General features: G+C 39.1%; 2 protein-coding genes and 1 long non-coding RNA gene across 3 annotated transcripts; 1 reads left to right on the top strand and 2 right to left on the bottom strand.

Moving 5' to 3' along the window:
- The first annotated feature begins 5,765 nt into the window (after window positions 1–5,765).
- On the top strand, window positions 5,766–13,881 carry LOC110042858 (uncharacterized). The gene is made up of 7 exons (XM_020748240.2): window positions 5,766–5,935; window positions 9,878–9,901; window positions 10,527–10,625; window positions 11,390–11,490; window positions 11,634–11,886; window positions 12,769–12,929; window positions 13,537–13,881. The coding sequence occupies exons 1-7, from the start codon at window positions 5,860–5,862 to the stop codon at window positions 13,642–13,644; spliced, it is 822 nt and encodes a 273-aa protein (XP_020603899.1). The 5' UTR covers window positions 5,766–5,859; the 3' UTR covers window positions 13,645–13,881.
- On the bottom strand, window positions 8,566–9,543 carry LOC149111550 (uncharacterized). Its single transcript, XR_016207134.1, has 2 exons — window positions 9,327–9,543; window positions 8,566–9,206 (listed from the first exon to the last, which is right to left on the bottom strand). It is a non-coding gene; the product is annotated as an uncharacterized LOC149111550 (long non-coding RNA).
- LOC110042763 (uncharacterized) lies at window positions 13,751–19,663 on the bottom strand. The gene is made up of 7 exons (XM_089289314.1): window positions 19,450–19,663; window positions 17,758–17,790; window positions 17,488–17,571; window positions 17,067–17,167; window positions 16,597–16,843; window positions 15,821–15,981; window positions 13,751–14,772 (listed from the first exon to the last, which is right to left on the bottom strand). Exons 1-7 carry the CDS (start codon window positions 19,526–19,528, stop codon window positions 14,668–14,670), a joined length of 810 nt encoding a protein of 269 aa, XP_089145440.1. The 5' UTR covers window positions 19,529–19,663; the 3' UTR covers window positions 13,751–14,667.
- Window positions 19,664–19,811: the final 148 nt, after the last annotated feature.

Here is a 19,811-nt window from a genome sequence, read left to right as displayed (position 1 = left end):
CCAAAATCTCGACGAGGTAGTCTCTTTAATTACGATCTTGACAAGAAAATTAATTGGTATTTTTGCATTCATTGCCGTTTTTCAAAGAAACAATAACAACTTTTATAAAATATGTGAATTTCTGGTTTGCAACTTTATTTTTCGCGCATTACTAACGAATAGGCAATGATCTTTAGAATTTTCTGAGACGGGGGTTTTAAAAGCTAAATCAGCCGACCTATTTCATCGAGCAATCGTCTTCTCCGCTCAACAGTTTTTAATGTCACAAAAGATATTCTGATTGCACAGTTCCGTTTTCATGTTTATCTTAAGTAAATTGTCCACTTTTAACCCGTTCAAACTCTTAGTTTGCTAATTGCACTTGACTGGAAGTCTATAAAAACAGCTATGGGCTTCTGATTTCAAAGCAGCGACAAGACGGTTGATTTGACGAACAACAGTAAACTCAGTAATATATTCTATGCTTCTCTATATCTGCGCGATATGGTGATATTTATATCAGAAAATCATGCTTGAAATCAATGTTTGACAAAAATAACGTGAACTGAAAAACCAGGTAGCACCTGCTGACAAAGTTAAAGCAAGTTGCCTCAGGAAATGGCGACATTTCCAAGATTCAAGCTAAAATTAAACGGCATGAGGTTTTAAATTTTCTTGATGAGATGAGATTTAGATTTCTTTGAGGTATACAAGGGTGTGTAAAAATATAAGTTTGACGAATGTCTTGGGAAAGGGGTAGTGGAGATGGGGGGGAATCGTGTGTGATCCTGCAGAAACCAGGAAGTTGTTTTGGAAGTGCAGGGATGACAAAAAGCGGAGGCTTCAACAAAAATTAGGTAGGTTTTTGGGTAATATGACTACAAACATAGCCCTAACCCTAACCGTAACCCGACCCTGTCCCCTTTAGTATGCCATTTAGTAGAGTACTGTTTGACCGTCAAATATCTAAGGTGATAAAAGGGAATTGAAAGAAAAAAACTAAAATTTGCTTAAAACCGTTTTGAAGGGCACTTCTGGTTTTAATTGATTACTTGAATCATTTTACTACAATATTTTCTAGGCTTCACAAAAAACGACGTTATCGCTGTATTTCATGCAATAATCAGCGGCACTTAACATTCCGTCAACACATGAAAAATCATATTGGATATCCTCGTTTTCGAAGTGGAAATACTAGTAAATTAGCACAAATAAAAAGAACATGAGTAAGTAATGAAATTTTAAAACAAGATGAGTCTTACACGAGTGCCCTGATCCGATTGCAGTGTTTGGTATGTTGTTTGACCCGGCTTATCTAGTTTTGTGATTTGAAACTTGTGATTGAAAACTGTGAAAGGCTCCTCACTAAATATTTATCCAGAGTCACATGCAGTTCAGTTCAGTTCAGTTCGATCAAATAAAGCTCGCCAAAGAGAAGTGCAAGGTACTTTAAAATCTTGCGGAATTTTTAGGCTGCTCGTGGGGGCTTTTTGGTCTCATCTTCAACTGCATAGCATTCGTTCTCAAATGATTTCTTCAGTGCCACAGCATCTTCACCTACCGGTGTTGCGCTTTCTTCGTTTTCAATGCATTCGTCGAAGGTTTTCTCTCCAAGATCCGCGACAGCCAGTTCATTGGGGTCATTAACATCTCTTAAACAACAGCAGTAACAGACCGCTAACAAAATGCCACTAACACACATAACCGCTGCCGTAAACAGCTTCACTATCGTCACGAAGTCCATCAATATTTCTGACATCATAAGCGGTAAGAATTTGAACAAACTTGCTTTCGTCTTGTCCGCTCAGCGATCTTCGATCTACCGGGGAAGATTCGCGCATCTATTGTAAATTATCACATATGGCAATGCTCTTCAACTGAAACTACAAAAGGCTCTTAAAAGGCTTTGACACCGCCTCAATTCAATGGTCAGATGAGCATTTTTTTGGTTTAAGACGTCATCGGAAGGAGAAAAACTGCAGCTGAACTTTACAAAACAAATTTAAGTCAGAAAAAAAGATGTTAATGGGCTGCCGCGCTCGAAATACAGTAAGAGTTCGTTCTAGAAATTTCCCCCAAAATGACTGGAATGGATTGTGTTCTAGAAAGTCAGTTGTGAGATTTTAGAGTTTTTCCGGGTGGATTTTAAAATTTTCAGAAAGGTGAAGTTTTAACAAAGACAAATATAAAGGACAAAGTCTCAAACAGAACCAATAAGCGTCTTTACGAGCTTTTCTGTATCGTATTGTTTTTTTGTATTTTTTTTGTTTTGTTTTTGTTTTTTCGAAGTAGGTCAGTGAGTCAGGGCAGGTGTACCACAAATAAAACATTTTCAAGACTTATGTAATGGAGTGTTTTCACATGACGTCACGGCAGCCATATTGGTGTTCCAAAACAATGAAATCCTGTGTGAGTTGAACTCTTTTTTTGTGTAAACACTTTCTTTTGTTCCAGTTAATTTGCACGTGTGCTGGCCTCGTGAGTGAAAACGCTCTATATCCGTCAGGAGTTCTGGGTTGGAGAGTAAGTAAAAAGACAGGGTTGAAAAACTTGTGGCATTCTATGGTCAGCCTTGCCACTCACAACTTCGGATAAGGTTCATTTTTTTTGTTTTAGTGTTGTGCAGATAGTGTTATGTAATTTATCTTTCATTGTTTTGTTTATATAATAACCTTAGAAGCGCCACTACATTTGGCCGGGGGCACACGGTCCGTGTTTTTCCTAATAGACCATTTTACAGTTGTCTGCTCAGTGACCTGACCTTTGTATGGCAGCGAGGCTAGAGTTGACCTTGTTTTGATACAGACCTCACTGCTTTTGTCATGTAAATGCACATAGTTAGCATCAGAACAACTTGTTTTACACAACAAAAGCAGTGAGGTCTGTATCAGAACAAGGTCAACTCTAGCCTCGCTGCCATACAAAGGCCAGGTCACTGAGCAGACAACTGTAAAATGGTCTATTGTAGAGGTTTGCGGGATTTAGGTGTCCGGCGTTAGCGCATGTAGGATGTTAGAGAATTGGTCCATGCTTAGCGTGCGTATATCGAGTTATGGATGCGCGTGCATCCATAACTCGATATACGCACGCTAAGCATCAACCAATTCTTAACTATTTGATGTACCCTTTATCCACTTTGCTGTAACCTTATTATGTCAATTAAAACACATCTTGGGGCTGGCTGACCAAAGGCCCATGCCTCACAACCTTTGAGTGCGTTCGGTGTGTAGTGATGGCAAAATTTCAACTCTGTGAGAAACGCGGCGGCCTACAGGCTTGGGCACTAGATTCCGGATTGAGTGTTCCTGGGTTCGAGCCGTGACCAGGGTCATTGTGTCCTGTTTACAAAACATGCCTCTCTTCACCCAGGTGTATAAATGGGTATCGGAGAATAAAATGCTTAGGGTAACCCTGCAATAGACGAGCATCCGATCCGGGGGGAAGCTGACCCCCAGTCGCTTCATACTACTGAAACCGGAGAAAAGTACCGGCTTGATGGGCTAGTAGACTTAAAGTAGACTTTAGGCCGCGAGTCATTCACCCCCGAAACAAATCGGGCGACAAATTAAAAATCAAAATTCTTGTGGCCTGGAAAGATAGATTTTTTTTCACTGTATAAACCAAGCAGTGTAAATTCTTATTCAGAAGAAAAGGAATGAAAACACAGATGCGGACGTGTTCTTTGAAAGCTTTTTATTTGTTTTTGCTTGATTAACTGAGAAGCATTAAAAGAATTTCAATTGTTCTTTAAAAATATTGATCCACAGCTGATTAATGTTGAGCCATCCCACTGAATGGAGACAAAATAATTTTTGTTAGCTGATCACAAATTAACAGAAAATAGACGAAAAACGTGTATTTAAAATGTGATTTATTTACTTAATATATATACCTATTTAGTTTCAATGTACAGAGGAAAGAAGATTATTCACCTCGATAAGATTCTCGGAAATTCAGGCACTTTAGTTAGAATATTTTTTTGATTGTTTTGTTTTGTTTTTTTTCTTTTGTGAAATAATGTTAAGTTCTTGCAGCTAAACAAACGCGAAACATAAAAATCCCGTCTCAGTAATTTCTATGGCTGTGTTTTCCGATTGTTGTTTAAGCTCATTTGTTTAAACACCTTTTTCGGTCCGGTCGCCTTTTAAACCCATCACAAACCATTAAAATTATCAGAGACTGGCCGCAAAGAAGCTGCAGATACATCGATCAGTTGAAAACAACATGTATTCAATCATTTTTGTCCTCATTTTGGGATCGGGTGCACAAGCATGGTGGCAGAGACCAGACTGTAAGTATATTCAGCGGATTGTAATTTTAATTGATCACTCGTTTTAATTTGCTGCTCAATTAATTGTAAAAACCGAATCATGAAATTATACCTCTTGAAAACAACTTGTACCGTGAAACTAATATTTCTTGGTCTTCAAATCGAGCGTAATCTCTCACTTAAAGTGATGTTTGAAAGCAGCAGGACAATATGCGAGAGATATAAAGCCACAATGAAAAGAGGAAAGTGTTTTTTTCTGGCAGAAACCATCAGTAAAAACTGATGAAGGTTGCAAAGGCCTTTGTACCGAGCGAACGAGGGTTTTGCGAGGGCGCAGGAATTTAAATTTAGCCGCCTAGAATGCAATGTAAGTGTGCATGATATTAGCCTCTTTCGGGCGTTCAGCTAGTTGGCGCGCAGCGCCAAAAACGGCGAGCGAAAAAGTAGGGGAGAAGCGAAAGTCTTGCGCTTTCTCGCCGCGCTTCTCCCCTACTTTTTGCTCGCCGTTTTTCGCGCTGCGCCCCAACTAACTGAACACCTTGAAGAGGCTAGCACGATATCAGTAATTTACACGCCCCTTGCAAGGCAAAGGGGCACCTAACCCTCCAAAGAAAACGAAACCTGATAGCTGACTTTATATCTTTATGCCCTAACACGTAGCCTCTGTAATTTGTAAGTGTACAAAGACCCAGTAATTGAACACAACAATGTCAATTATACACCGATAACAGATTCAAAAATACTTTTGAAGGCATCCTTATGTACATTTTGAACAAATTTCAACAACAAAGTCAAAATTCCCGCGATCGTGCGCTTGATCATAGAGGCTGCATGTCCATGAGGGATTTATAGCGCTGATAGCCGGAAATTCTCCGGCGTCGAGTTCGTGGCCTCAATCCACCTTTAACAAAGAAAAAAAAAACGCTGTTCTGTTTGAAAATGTTAATTAATTATTTTTCTTTTGCTGGTTTCGCACCACTCTAAATGCGCAAAATTCTGCTCTGTTTCTTAGCCTGAGAGTAATGCACAACTGATATAATTTACGCGCGGCCAGAATGCGGAAAAACTCTTCATGCGGGAACGCTTGATACGCAGACTAATATACTATATTTCATCCCAGGCGCTCATCGTAACCCGACAGTTTTCTTTAGAAACCCACGCAATGCACGGGTCTGAAGTTTTAAGTGTAAAGTCTGAAATTCAAAGTCGTAAGTCCAATGAAACGACGTCGTTTTTCGACTGCGAAAAATAAATTTGTGCGAGAGCAATAGTCCTAAAACGAAACCAGTAAACCGTAAAAAACCACCAAGTTCAATTTTATTTTCTTTATCCGCTTTAAACAACAATTCAGGTCACTTTAATTTTCTTAATTTTCTTTGCTAATTTTCGATTATGACTATTTCGCGCCAGCCTCCCTCGCTTTGTCCCAACCTGAAAGGTTGGGAATGACAATTATTATTGGTTAAGGGGCTCATGACATCAAAGAACAGTTAAAACATTATAAAACCTGGGGTCACCAATTTCTGCACATTCGTGACTGACCTTGGGCGACTTTTGCTTCTTCACTGGGTCCCTGCTGTTGTCCGAATCCGACAAACTGCACAGAAGATATGAATTTCTTTGTGTTCATTGCCCTATTCGGAACTTTAGCCCAAGCATGGCGGTGGCCCTGGCAGAGAGCAAACAGTAAGTTGTTTTCAATGAATTGCATAAACTTGCTTGGTCATGGGATAATTGAGCGATCGACACGAAAGGAAAATAATTGCCTACGTGCTGAAATGTGATATTGGAAACGAGCATGAGGATTAGGCTGCTGGCGCTGGCTGGCGATAGCCGGTCATGGAGGCATATATTGTCTTTGTTTCAGCACGATACTCGGCATTATTAGTCAGAATTACATCTGCCGGCGGAAATTCAAAATAATGCATGGGATCTGAAGTAACATGAAGAAAACAAAAATAGGTATGCAATATTTACGCTCCACTGAAAAAGACTCGGGCTTGGCAGGTCGCCCAGCGGTCCAAGGAAAACGAAATGTCAGAAATGTTAGAAATGTTATAGCTGTGTTTTTTTTTTGTTTTACTTTTCTTAATAACAAAAAAATCAGCAGGTTCGAATGGTGGCATCAGAATTACACTAGTTCTTAAAGATTTCTTCGAGCTTTTTTATTTACGATGTTACTGCCCCACCATATCTAATGAGGCCAGTATTTGCGCGGCAGTTTCTCACACTTATGGCGAGTTCATTGAACATGTAGCCAACAAATAGGTCAAATAGAGCTTGTATTGATCAATTGAATCGATCTGAGTATTAATAATGATCATTGTTCTACAAAAATATAAGAGAAAATTAATGATAAAAACCTTGCACATATCACCACTCACGCGTATACCATACTCAACCGTGTCGACAAAACACTTGCTGTCCTTGCAAACAGAAAGATTATTCCTATATTGGTATTTTTAGCAGCAGGCTCTAGACGTACTAATAATTTGTAAAGAAAGGACAACGCTTTTCAGATTTAAATATACATGTTTCTACAGTTAAACTTCTATCATCGTCAGTTACAACTACAACGAATTTAAACAGACAAGTTTTCAGCCGTTTTTCTGCATTTGTTTTTTGTTCTTTTTTTTTCTTGGACCACATACAGACCATCCAGTGTTTTCATACTGATATCACAACTAAATTTCCTCCTTTGGGAAATTAGTTTTCTTCTTTATATATATGCAAATATTTCCTATTTGGAAACCAATACGGCAAGCAGAACGTCGCTAAACAAAAGGCTTAATGAGAAAAACGTGGCTGTATAATTGCCTGATGCATCATAATACATTAATTAGTAGCTCTCTCATATTAATAACTCCAAATGACGGTAGCTGGAGGTTTCGCATTCACCGAATTCGCACCCACATCGACTCAACAAGCGATCAAGTGCTTAAAATTTATCTTTCTCTCACCGAGCAAAAAAGGCAACATTGTGGGCAAAATGAAACAAAATCACACAAAACATGTTTATTTCTCGTTCTTTTAGTTTAATACATTGAAGGTGAAGGCGAACACAAAATAGAAAGTTAATAACGACGAGTTCAGGGTTGCGAACTCGATTGGGTGCTGAATACTCCAGGTAGCATTCGAAACGACCAACCACGTTCTCAACCTCGTTCCCAGGGTCTCCTTTCACCACCACCACCATCATTTATTTGCCACTTAAATTCTTCCTTGGGAACGAGGTTGCCATGTTCTAAGTATTTGGAAAACGTGAACAACTATGATTAATTTTTTCCATTTTTATTTGGAATTGAACGCCTTTGTAACGTATTTAGTTTGGCAGAGCTCTAATTTATACCGACGGATGTACTGAATGGATCGAAATAACAGCGAAATTCTTCTGTTCGCTATTCATTGTTTATCGTATATTGTAAAGACTGTTAACTGAAGGCAGAAATTAAAAAAGTAATTGGTGCGTTAGTGCCCATCATTGAGTTATGATGCACGCGGGAAGTTTGGAGAGCACTTCAGGCCTCGTCCACACTACGCCGGAGGAATTTGAAAATGCAACAATCACCGTTCATTTTACATTTGTGTTTGTGCAAAACTTAGGCAGGGAAATCTCATGATCACTGTAATGTCATCGGTTTCCAAAAGCTTCGTTTTCAGTCCACACTAAAACGCTAATTCTTCCAGTCAAAAAGCGTTTTCGAAAAGCTCCGTTTTCGTGACGGAATAGTTTGAAGGCCTAACCCGCGCGCCGGACTTGAAATCCGGATATCGCGGGTTCAAGTGCCACTGTGACCGCTAAGCCGGAGTTGTTTCTCGGTGGAGCCCAATTCGATTCTTCGGTCATGCTTGCAAATAGCCAACTGGTCTGCCTCCCACCAGTTCGGATTTTTGAGCCTATTATGTTTATATGAAATATTTCTTTCTTTTAGTTTATGTGGAATGCCTGAAGACTAGCTAGTTGTAGCTAAGAGACATCGACCTTTTTTTTAAGAAAAAAAAAATATAGCAGGAATTTCAGTATGAAAGTGAGTGCTGTCGAAAGTCGATAAAACGGTGGGAACTGAATTGAACAGTCAACAGGTCTGGAAATTTTTTTATCTTTGGAGGGTAGGGGTGTTCAGAGTAGGCCCTCGCTGGATGATTTGTAATCATTACTACAGCAAGTGGTGTTTAAGAAAAATGGCCCAATCGTTAGGCTTACGGAGTTGTTTGACCCATATTGGCAAATTGCTGAAAATGCTTTGTTGTTTGTGGGGTGGGGAAAGTGGTTGAAAATGTAGGTAGTAGCAAAATAGAGGTGCTGTTCTAAAAGGTGAGAGGAAATTATTTTTTATTGTTGATTTGATAAGTCATTAATTTGATAGATGTTGGGAATTATAAATGACAACTATTCTCATTTATTGGAAAATTCATCCTTATACAATGTGTATCTTGACAAGATACCAAAGTTTCTAACTTCAAGTATGTATTAAAATTTGTTTCTCATCTACACATTTGAACTGTTTTCATTTCGAACTGTAACTTGAACAACGAGTTAGAAAATAATGTTATATGCCATAAACTTGATACAAAATATTCTTGACTGGAGTAATTCCTTTTCATTGTGAACAATAACAGTGACTATAAAAATATGTCTAACTTGAACAATGAATTCTTTGCAAAAGGGTTTTGGCAAAGATACTTAGTAAATCAGTAGTAAGCAGGATTAAAATTTCGTCCTATATCTGTATGAAATATAATCTACCAATGTTCAGTGGGTAACAATAACAGTAACTATAAAAATATGTCTACCTTGAACAATGAGTTATTTGTTGTATGATGGCAACGTCAAACAACTGACAGCGTACGAAAGATTCGAAAGTCGAAAGCGTCTGGTCAAACAACTGACAGCGTACAAAAGATTCGAAAGTCGAAAGCGTCTGATAGCGTGCTCCCTCAATTCTCAAGCGTGGATCTATGAAAGAAAAACAGCCAAACACAAATTGATCTCTTTCCGTTCGCGACCTTGATGAATAACTACACAAGAAAATGAAGACATTTTAATAGCAAATGAAAACATTCAGAAAATACTTACCTACTTGTATGATGGCAACGTCAAACAACTGACGGCGTACGAAAGATTCGAAAGTCGAAAGCGTCGGGTCAAACAACTGACAGCGTACTAAAGGTTCCAAAACCATCTGACAGCGTGCGAGGATTTCTCAAGTGCAACGTGATCCCAAACGTGGATCCCGGATGATATGACAGCCATGTGATGTGCGCGTGATTGTCGTTTCAATTGTCCCGGATAATACTCTGCTGCGCAGGCTTCGAGTCTTACATCCGAGAAAATTTTGGATTTTTCGCCCTACAGAGAAGAATAGTGTGCTGTCTCGCTAACGCTCGACAGCAATAATAAAAGCTCCCTAAGCGCTGGGAGAACTCCAATTTCTTGAGTGCTCACCAACTTCCCAAGTGCATCATAACTTATTTCATTGCCAACACGGGAAATGGCAAAGCGACGTTAAGCCATGAATACGCACCATTGGATTCACTCCCTTCGAGTGTATTGGGTTTGATATCGCAGCTTTGCTAACAGTATGTAATAATCTTATTTGGTAAAACACTTTTTTGCTACTTTTTCAGCACCGGAGTGGGACCAGCTCTCAGGTAACTAAAAATATGATTTATTTAATAAATAAAACAAAAACGCCCTTGGCTAAAAAGTATGTCAGTACTATTATTAGCTAATTTTGCTTTTGTGTGAAAACTTCAGTAAAAAAGGATTATCGTTTCGCTCGAACATTTTTTTCATCTGAACTTACATGATAGTAAAAGTAAAGTCTGTATACGAGCCAAGTGGTCCATCAGGCCGAAGCTTATCCCTGTTTCTGTAACATGAAGCAACTAAGAGTATTTCTACTCTCCCCTGGATGGGTTGCTAGTCCATCACAGGGCTACCCCCAGTATTTAATTCACCGGTACCTGTTTATACACCTGAGTGGAGAGAGGCACTGTGAGAGTAAAGTGTCTTGCTCAAGAACACAATACAATGACGCCAGCCAGGGCTCGAACCCGGACCGCTCGATTAGGAGACGAGCGCATTAATCATGAAGCCACTCCGCACATCGACGCGTGACAGGGGAAAGAGAAAATGTCAATGTCAATGCCAATGTCAATGTCACAATGTCTCTGATGGCGAAAATTGCAGCTCAGAATACTGCAGCATTCTTATTTTTAGTCACTCTGACTTTATGAACTAAGCTAACCGTAGAGTTTATGGCTGCCTTTTCAGTGACATGGGGCCCACTGCCGTGGAAATATTTCAACAAACTTCCAATGGATGTGAACAAGGCCAGGGCTGATGGCTGGACGCTGACAAGGTCATGTGGCGGTAAGAAAAGGATAACAAGCTGTCATTCATGTTCTAAAGTTAGAAACAAGCTGTAATCAGTAACAGAAGATTACTTTGAATTAAACACGGCCCACTCTTTGTCTTACTCAAAGCACTCAGTCGATCGATGTAGTACTTCTAATTCAGATTGCAAGTTAGAAATTACAAAAGCTATGAGTTCCTTTTCTATTTTTGACTTCCGCCAGTCTCAAACTGTACTTAAAGTTTGCTGTGTAAAAAGGTAAACTAATAACACAGCTTTCAAACTTAACCAGGGCGATAACTCCCTTATATGCTTAAAGGGGCTAGGTCACGCAATTTTAGGCAATTTTAGCACTGATCAGATGGTCACAAAAACGGCTCAAAACTATAGAAGATCTCAAACAAAACACAGGAAGGCCAAGAAGGAACATGGATGGACGAAACGGGAGAGGATTAAAATGGATTGCATTTGGGTAATTCTGAAAAAGGTCGGCCCACCTTTTTTTCAAACTTATATCAGTTTATATCAAAATGTCATTTGCACAGCTGGAAAATCATTCTCAATTGTTATGTGGCCGTGATTTTACAAATGAAAGACTCTTGCTCTGCCAATTTGACGTTTAGAACTCATAATTAACAAAATTAAACAAAATTACCTAAAATAGCGTGACCTATAGCCCTTTTAAAAACAAGTCTTAAACCCAAATGAGGGCCTAACTTGTTCACGGGGCCATACGAGTACGGCTGATGTTTCTGTTTTGTTGTTGTTGTTGTTGTCGCAGCTTCTAATTATTTTGCGGGGAATCGGTACGTGTTGAATGGAGACACTGCTGTCATGCTTCTGTTTGACTCCAGTGGCAAAATAGCTGGAATTCAAAATGGGGTAAGAAATACCTCCTGGCTACTTCTTTTTCTCTCGCTCCTTTTTAAAAACTAAACTTTCATTTTCAACGTTTTTTTTCCACGTTCCTTGCTAGTAATGCCATTTTTATCCAGTGACTGAAAATGTACATCATTTAACTTAAGCTCCCAAAATCAGCGCCCGGGGTACTGGCTTTGAAGTCACCGTGGATCTCAGAAGGGAACATGTACGTTATCACCGCATACTTCACCGATCCTAAAAACATCTGCGGTGGATCCAGACCCTCGTCAGAATACATTGGCGACAAACTGTTACTGCAGACTGGAAACCAGTATTCTCAGACAATGTCCATTCCTTTCAAGCAAGAAGACTTGGCGGGAACCAAATGGGTTCGCGGAGGCTGCTTTCCTTCCATGGGTGAGTAGAAAGTGGCCTAAAAAACTTGTCTTAATCGTCATCGTTAATTCTTGGACCGTAATTTGACTTACCAGTGTAATTTTAGTGAAAATTTGAAAAAAGGTCTTTTCATTGTAGCCTTTTTTACGAAACTTGAAAATACATTTAAAATTGCAAGTCAAACTCATTTTGTTATGAATTGCCCAGAGACTGCGGGTTGGGAGGTGAGGACAAAGGAATTTAGATGAAGCTTATCAGATTCTGGTCACTTGTGTTTTAGTAAACTGTATTAAATGTCATTTTATTGCGTGACTCACTAGACAAAAGAGAAACAACAGACGGTTAAAGTTAATATCTGCGGGAAATATACGCAAAAAAGCATTCGTCGGATATTTAACAAAACGTTTCGCTTTTGAAACATCAAAACTACGGACGTAATTTTAAAATTCAGGCATTTTTCTTTCAAATTATTGACTGGTTTTTCCTTTGTTTTTTGGGTGAATTTTTTTCCTATACTTATTAGACATAGACATAAACATAAACATAAACATAGAATTTATTTTATTTGGACATACTTACATACTTAGCTATGGCAACGGCACGGACCATAGACTTGATAATCTGAGTCTACAGGACGCATCAGCTAGTTTACCGGTGCGCTAACGGAAAACAAAATCACGAAGTAAAAATGTATGTGCAATTGGTTATAAATATTAAGCTAAACTATCTAAAAATATACAACTACTATAAAATATCTAAGAAAGTGTTGGAAAATAACGTCACGAGGACAACTAACGTCACGAAATTGCCTTCCTTGTCAAAGTGGCAAATGTAATTCGTGAACTAAATTAGCAAGTTCTTTCCCTCGTCAATTGACAGTTTCATATTTTGTTTCTTCGCCAGGGCGTCATTACTGGTACGACATCTCAGCGGATATGAACTGTGACGACTTTTATCCGATGTTTCTTCTGTACAACAGTGACCGTTTGACAGGTTTTGGATGGGTTGCCCAGGGTAATGCTGCCAGCTCAAGATACGAACACCCTCCCCCTAAGAAACTGGGGGTAAGTACGATACGAGCGGTGTCCTATCTATGTTATGTATGAGTACAGGTGTACGTGAGTGTGTTCGCGTGCCAGTGTGTCCATGTATAGGCATGTGGGTGTGCCCCACGCCTGTACAAGTGTCTTTTCCTTTGTTTGAGCTGTATTAGCTAATAAAGGACCAACGTCAAACTCTTATCAAATTTAATAAGTTACAAGCTATTTTTAAGAAACGAGATACCGGAACAGAGCCATGCTTTGGCGATCACAAGCTTCGACGCTGTCACGGCGTCTTTCTCAAGTGAATATGGCAGAAATCTACTTGTCACGTGAGCTTGGGTGAACCAAGTCAAGTGCCCAAACATCCTCGAATAGGGCCGGAAGTTCAAATTCCGGTCTTGATTGAGCATCGGGGACTGGCACAGAATTTCCAAGGCCTCACGAACTCTCATGAGTTGAGAAAGACGCTGTGACAGCGTCGAAAGATTGTGATCGCTAAAACATCGACTCTGCAGTGCTTTGACATCTCGTTTCTTATTATGTCTGCTACAGAGTCGGGAAACAATATCTTTACTCGATTGCAAGTTATTTTCATTTAATTCTCTTTCTTTTTACTCTTCTCTTGCAGCTTGGCTTCTTCCTGTCAGATACTAAGCCCAAATGCATCGCAAACATACCATCGTTGACCACTCAACACGTGTACCTGGAAAAGCGCCCATATTTGAGTTTCTGCTGAACCTGTACGCTCTCTGGGCAATTAACTGTAGAATAAGGGAATATCTAAGGGGCATGTATATCATTGCATTAAAAATCAGAAGGCAAACAAAAAAATGCTGAATATAGACTTTCATCTTTTCTGCCATTTATTACTGCTAAAAACTAACCTGAATACGTCTTAAAATGAAAGGAATCTTGATTGACTAATGTATAACATTGTGGTATTAATCTCCGAAATTAAAACAGGTTCTTTTCACAGGCGTTTGTTTTATCATTTTCCCGTATACTTTTCATCGACGATAATTTTTGTAGCTGGGTGGATGATGCAAGAAATAGCAATCAGTAGACAATTACTGTTCTGTAGAACATTCTTTGTTTACTCCCGAGTAACACCTTTATCCTTCCGATAAATTAATTGCGATCGATAGCTAAATTCTCGTTACAACACTAATGCGTTTTCGAGCAATCGGGTAATGAGAATAAAGAAATCCATCATGTAGGGGATAGCGTCTGGATCGTCGCGAAATTCTCAGCACCGGGGGAAGTGACAAGAATAAACATTTCAAATCAAGGGTTTGAAGAGCTACAAATTTAGGTAACAGGCGAGTTAATTAGTTATAAAATCGAGATTAAGATTAATTGTTAGATTAAAAAGCATTTTTATAGTCCGTTTCGAAACATGACAATGATTCTGGGAACAAATTAATTCTCACTAAAAGAAGCAAATACCAGTCAACTGGAAAAAACTGGCCTATCACCAAAAAAGCAATTTAAAATAGGCATCTATAGAAGTGCATAGTAACATTAACAACTGCAACAAAATAAGCGTTTTCTAGAAACCAGCAAGATCTCACGCAATCATCTTTATTTCCCATCCGAAAGGAAAAGACTCCTTAATTCTCTATTGAAGACTCTTAAAACTGACAAGGAAGTCAATTACACGGCAGTGTAAGTCTACAAGTAGTCCTTGACAGATTTCTGGAAACCATTTTAAGTGATACTATCCTTGTTTTCTTTTGTGTTGGACGCATGAATCGTTTTTCTAGCAAATGTTCAGGAAAGGACTGGAGTCCAAGTAGACGTGCATCATAGACAGCCGGTCAGCGGTCCAGAAACAGGGCGGCACGGTACCATTCTTAAACAGATACTGGAAAAGAACGACAACATCATTTTGACAGCGTTTGCATCTCAAGTCTACGAATTAAATTTGACTTGACTTCTCTGGTGGGGGGGGGGGGGGGGGCGTGCCCCCTATAATGGCCTATATGGGGAGGCCTCGAGGGAGGTACCTTCTTCAGGCTTCAGGTATACTGAAGGGTACAGATTTCACAGATTGAGGTATATGAAAGGGTAGGGAAATCAGAGTATCTTGACTCCCGCTACAACATGAAATGAAGAAATAATACTTGTTTTTTGGTTAACAGTCTCCTGATAATGCTTGATGTTCTCCCATAATATTGTTCCTAATTTCATTTCAAGGGTTTAGAAAAGGGATGCAGTGAGCTATGTGACAGAGTTATTTTTTCCAATAGAAGGCATACGAAATGGGTAGTTTTTTTGTCAAAATGGTATACAAAAGGGCAAGGGGTTGAACCTGGGGGCGGAGGCCCCCGTATAAACTTTCTAGGCTAGTTATCCCTCTCCCACTTCGGGCTTGACCTGTATTAAAAGACACCGTGGTGATGGAGTATATTTGTATTCTGCGTTATCTCACGTCATAAATAATGCTGCCAATACGAAAGCTCGAAAACCGTTATATTTGTAAATGGTTTGGTTCATCCCCCATGCCTATGGCTTCCCTTTATTTCGCCTGAAAACTACACAAAAGGATGAAATGACTGGTGAAGGTCTTTTATGTGAAGGTAATCGTATGAATGCGAGTGAAAGTAAGGACTTACATTTCGAGTGATATTTGAAAATTCTCTCAAAATTGCACGAGCCTTTAGGCAAGTGCAATTTGAAATTATTTTCAAATATTACGACTAATACATTGCTGGAGCTTTCATACGATTACCCATTTATTATATGACTGGGAAAATTATGAACGCGCGCGCATTGATCTGCACCGCAGTGGTAATTACGAATTAAAGATAAATTGGCGTGTTCTCAGCCAATCACAATGAAGTATTTTGTCAGTCATATATTATTCTCAGAAAGAGACGTAAAAATAAACTTGTAAACAGTGGTTAGCATACCGGGTAGGACGTATTTGTTGGATGTACAAATCGTGAATTGTCAAGTTTGTGCGGAAGAACCCAGCCAAACCCGTTTAACACTCCATTCGTGTACATCAGAAACACCGGAAACAGCGAGTTGCAGTCAACCACGTTTAATAGATCATACCAGTATAACTTCCCTATAAACAAAGGCAAATACGGCTGTTAACAGAGTCTTGTAAATTTTGACTTTCATCATGGACAATGCATAGTCCGATGCAAGCACGAAAACAAAGTTTGGCGGAATTCGAAAGTACTGTATAGACTTTGCATAGTACTCTTTTATTCTCCTAAGCCTTCTCTCGCGTTTGGATAAAGATTTGTTGAAGAAAGGGGTATTTTTTCATTCCTTGTACAACATAAAGTCGAAAACAGAAAACAAGCTAAGACAACTCCTTATCGTGTTTACATCAGCGTGCACGCGGCATCACCAAAATTTAAGGGAAAAAAAAATGGGCAAATTTGAAAACCCTGAACTCCCGCGTGCCGGTGAGATAATGATCATGAACATCAAGCTAGCAAAGGTAGGAACCTATATCTTCATCGTTCGTATATATTTGCCATAGCCACCTTAGTGAATTGTTAAGATAGGTGCTGCACAGCTGTTAACATAAACTACGAGTAGTCCCTCTTTCGCTTAGTCCGTCGTGCGTGACGCCAAAGAAAACCGCGAGAAAAAATGGCCGGGTGCTGGCCGGGTGAAATCCTGGGGGCGAGAAGCACTTGTCGTAACACCGAGCACCTTCCCAACTTACCCATCGACCAGAAGCACTCTCCCTCAGTCCACTTCGTTTCTAACAGGCCGTCCTCAAGTAAAGGGACCTGAACGAGTCCAGATGACTTGGGACTGTTTTGGATCAAAAGTCGGTCGCCGATATATCGGGCGTGTGAATGTTTCTTAGAACAAATGAGGCTTGGATCTTTAAAGTAAGCTGTTATGACGTAAGTGTCGTTCTCCTCTCTCCAATGCAACGCCTTAGGCTCAACAGATGATTTAGAAATCTTTAGAATATAAAAGAAAAATTAAGAAATCAACAAATGTCTTGAAATAATGTTCAAAGAATAATAATCCTGGAATGCCTGATGATGTGCTGAGGTGCCTCGTCTACAAAAATGTTCGCCATGTTGAATGGAATAATCCAAAACTGACAGAACAGATGCTTAGCGTCCATAATCAACTACAACAGCGTCATCAGCCACGACATGGCTAACTGAACATACTTACCTCAGTCTGTATTCCCGCTATGTTATCGTTTTCATCAAATAACAGCATGAGTGTCGTGTTCCCATCACGAACATAACGATTTCCGTGAAAATATGCGCTGTCTTCAAGAAAAATAAATAGAGATCAAAAGAATTATTTTGCTGTGATGTTTTTGTGTGCTTCTATGATTATGATGTGCACCTGGTAAATAGATCCGCAAAAGTGGAGGAAGTGGGGAGAAGGCCCTGAGCTTAAGGGGAGGGGGGTGGGGAAAGAAGGAAGGAGGGGGACCTACCATCGACTAACATCACTATACTCGGGACAATAGTACTAAACCAATTTGCTTCATCCTTCAAAAATGTTAACAATAAAAAATAAATTAAAAAACAAAATCAATTCTCCGACCACAGGCGTATGCTAATTTATAGCATTTTACACTCACCGCGACACTTGTCCTGCAAGCTCCACCCTTTGTCGACAGCGTCAGTAACGGTCAGCGGCATCGCCTCCCATTTGAGCCAAGTGACTGAGAGACAGGTAAAGCTTTCAGGATTATATTCGTAAACAAACTGTTTCTTGAGCATATTTACTTATTAACATTTGGGGGATCCGTGACGTCTTTGGATGAGTTCCTTACGATATTTGACCCTGGAGAATACGGCATCCCTCCTGTAGGAGATTTAAAGTGCAAAAAAGTCTTGTAATCGCCTACCTGATAGTGCGTCCCATTTTGGAGCCATCGGGTCTAAAAGAACAAAAACAGTCTCACACATGTATCAAGTTCTGTTCAGTAATGGAACTGGGGTTAGGCTTTCCAGAATGGACTTAAAATAACAATAACACTGAACAACAACAAAACATTCAGGTGAGTAGCAAGCTAGGCTCTTTTTCAACACGGACAATTTATCTCCGGATAGTTTTACAACCCCTACACAAAATTAATGAATAAGTACGAGAAGCTAAGAGAGGTCAATCAAACCCAAATGTTTAGCCCTCCAGCGCTGCTGTTCGCTAACATGTCCCCACAAAGCAAAAAACAAAAAAAAAAACCAAAACAAAAAAAAAACAAAAAAAAACCAAAAAGAAATGCTATTGCTGTCCTGGCCGTCATCGAGGGTTCTCCAGTAATCCATAAATACTGAAACGAGTCAAAAATATCTTTCTCTGTTATGAAATACCAATTTCCAATCATTCAACTAATTTTGAATCACTTCAAAAATTTCGAGAAGCTAAGGCAAAGTAAAAGCTCCCCTTAAAGTAGACCAGTTAGGTCCAGCCCTCTTCTTTAGATCAATGACTTGACTAAAGAAAGAGTAATAATTATTAGGAGTATATTTTAGGTTCATTTGCTGACTTTACTTGACCACTTATTATACATTGTCCATAAATTTCCTTCTGAGCACAGTTGGATTCATCTCAAGTTTGATAAATACATCTCATTTGCTAGGTATATCAAGTTAACGAACCAGGAACATCTCGGAGGCCAAATTTTACGGATTTGTGTACAATAGGACAACATGCTGTCCAAATAATTGGATGAGAAAAATTCCGAGGACAGCCAAAACCAATTTGGCTGTCAAATATATTTTTGAATCCAATATTTCCAAATTGGACTATGATGTAGTCTTACTACTTTTTAATTAGATCGCGTACGGAACTATCCAAATTACCTGTTAATTTGAACACTATCCAAATTAAGAATTTATTGGGCTAGTAATCTAATTGATATGAAAAAAGCTTTGTTCTATAATTGCGAGTGAAGTACTTACTTTTCTTAGAAAAAACCGCTAGTATCGAAATATTCCTGAAGGGGGACTGCTTGTTAGTGAAAACTTGATTTATTTTAAAAACCTCGAGCCCTAAATATCACCAAAATTAAAAATATTGTCTGAGAATTTATTTATAATTATATCATTATCTAGTGCTAAATAAAATCAACTCCGCTACGAATGAGAGAAGTTTGTAGTTCTGTTGCAAATTTAATGCTGAAGTCGGAGTTTAGATGAGCAAATAAGTTTCTCATTTAAAATCGATTTACTAACAGCATAAAACACTTAAATAAGTTTAAATTTCCGCTTCTGTTGAAAAATTATGCTGTTCGGTTTGTGTACAAATTGTGATAGGCAAGTTTGTTTACACAGCAGTGTTATTATCCGACTCAGTTGTAAGTTTCCCCTTTATTTAGGGAGTAAATTGGCCAAAAAGATTAGAAAAAAGAGAACAAACGAGAACATTAGCTCAGACTGCATGGTATTTCGCAGCATTTCTTACAAGTAAACTAAACTTTTCCATATGGGTACGGTAATTTCTAATTGTTGGCCTTCGAAAAGTCTTACCTATCCTGTTTACGTTCATAAATTAAAAGGAACAACAAAGACGTGAATCTTCCAAATATTGCCATTACCTGCGTTTCTAGATCTATGCCAGTACCTTCGCCCAGACACCGCCATAAGGCAAACGAACAACGCCGCCCAGATCTTCATTTTACGATGAAAGGCTAGTGAGTTTTAGCAGCAACTTAATTTAACGAGGCTCTTAAACGCTTATGTGCTATGAGAACAATTTACGACTCATTTAAAAGCACATCTACAGCAGCTGAGTAAACATGCGCCCCGTGATATTGTTGGCAATGATCAATAGAAAACAATGAATGAAGCATGAAATGTAGAACTCATTACACTGCAGGACAGGAAATTCAAGCGCCGACCTCAGTGCAAGGAGATACGCGACAAGCACGGAAACGGAAATACTTTCATCGTGTTTATG

The sequence above is a fragment of the Orbicella faveolata genome, unplaced genomic scaffold, assembly GCF_042242905.1.
Source record: "Orbicella faveolata isolate gen_17 unplaced genomic scaffold, um_ofav_v1 contig_2, whole genome shotgun sequence".
Taxonomy (NCBI): domain Eukaryota; kingdom Metazoa; phylum Cnidaria; class Anthozoa; order Scleractinia; family Merulinidae; genus Orbicella; species Orbicella faveolata.
This window is presented reverse-complemented; position numbering and strand designations above follow the sequence as displayed.

Bases quoted from the DNA above. Each gene is read 5' to 3' on its own strand.
- LOC110042763 (XM_089289314.1), bottom strand. From the start codon at position 19,528: ATGAAGATCTGGGCGGCGTTGTTCGTTTGCCTTATGGCGGTGTCTGGG. The intron at 16,844-17,066 runs GTAAGTATGTTC...TATATTCTAAAG, and splicing joins TAGCGGGAATACAGACTGAG to ATTTCTAAATCATCTGTTGA. The intron at 15,982-16,596 runs GTAAGTTGGGAA...CTTTGTTTATAG, and splicing joins AGAGTGCTTCTGGTCGATGG to GGAAGTTATACTGGTATGAT.
- LOC110042858 (XM_020748240.2), top strand. From the start codon at position 5,860: ATGAATTTCTTTGTGTTCATTGCCCTATTCGGAACTTTAGCCCAAGCA. The intron at 10,626-11,389 runs GTAAGAAAAGGA...TTGTTGTCGCAG, and splicing joins GCTGACAAGGTCATGTGGCG to CTTCTAATTATTTTGCGGGG. The intron at 12,930-13,536 runs GTAAGTACGATA...CTTCTCTTGCAG, and splicing joins CTCCCCCTAAGAAACTGGGG to CTTGGCTTCTTCCTGTCAGA.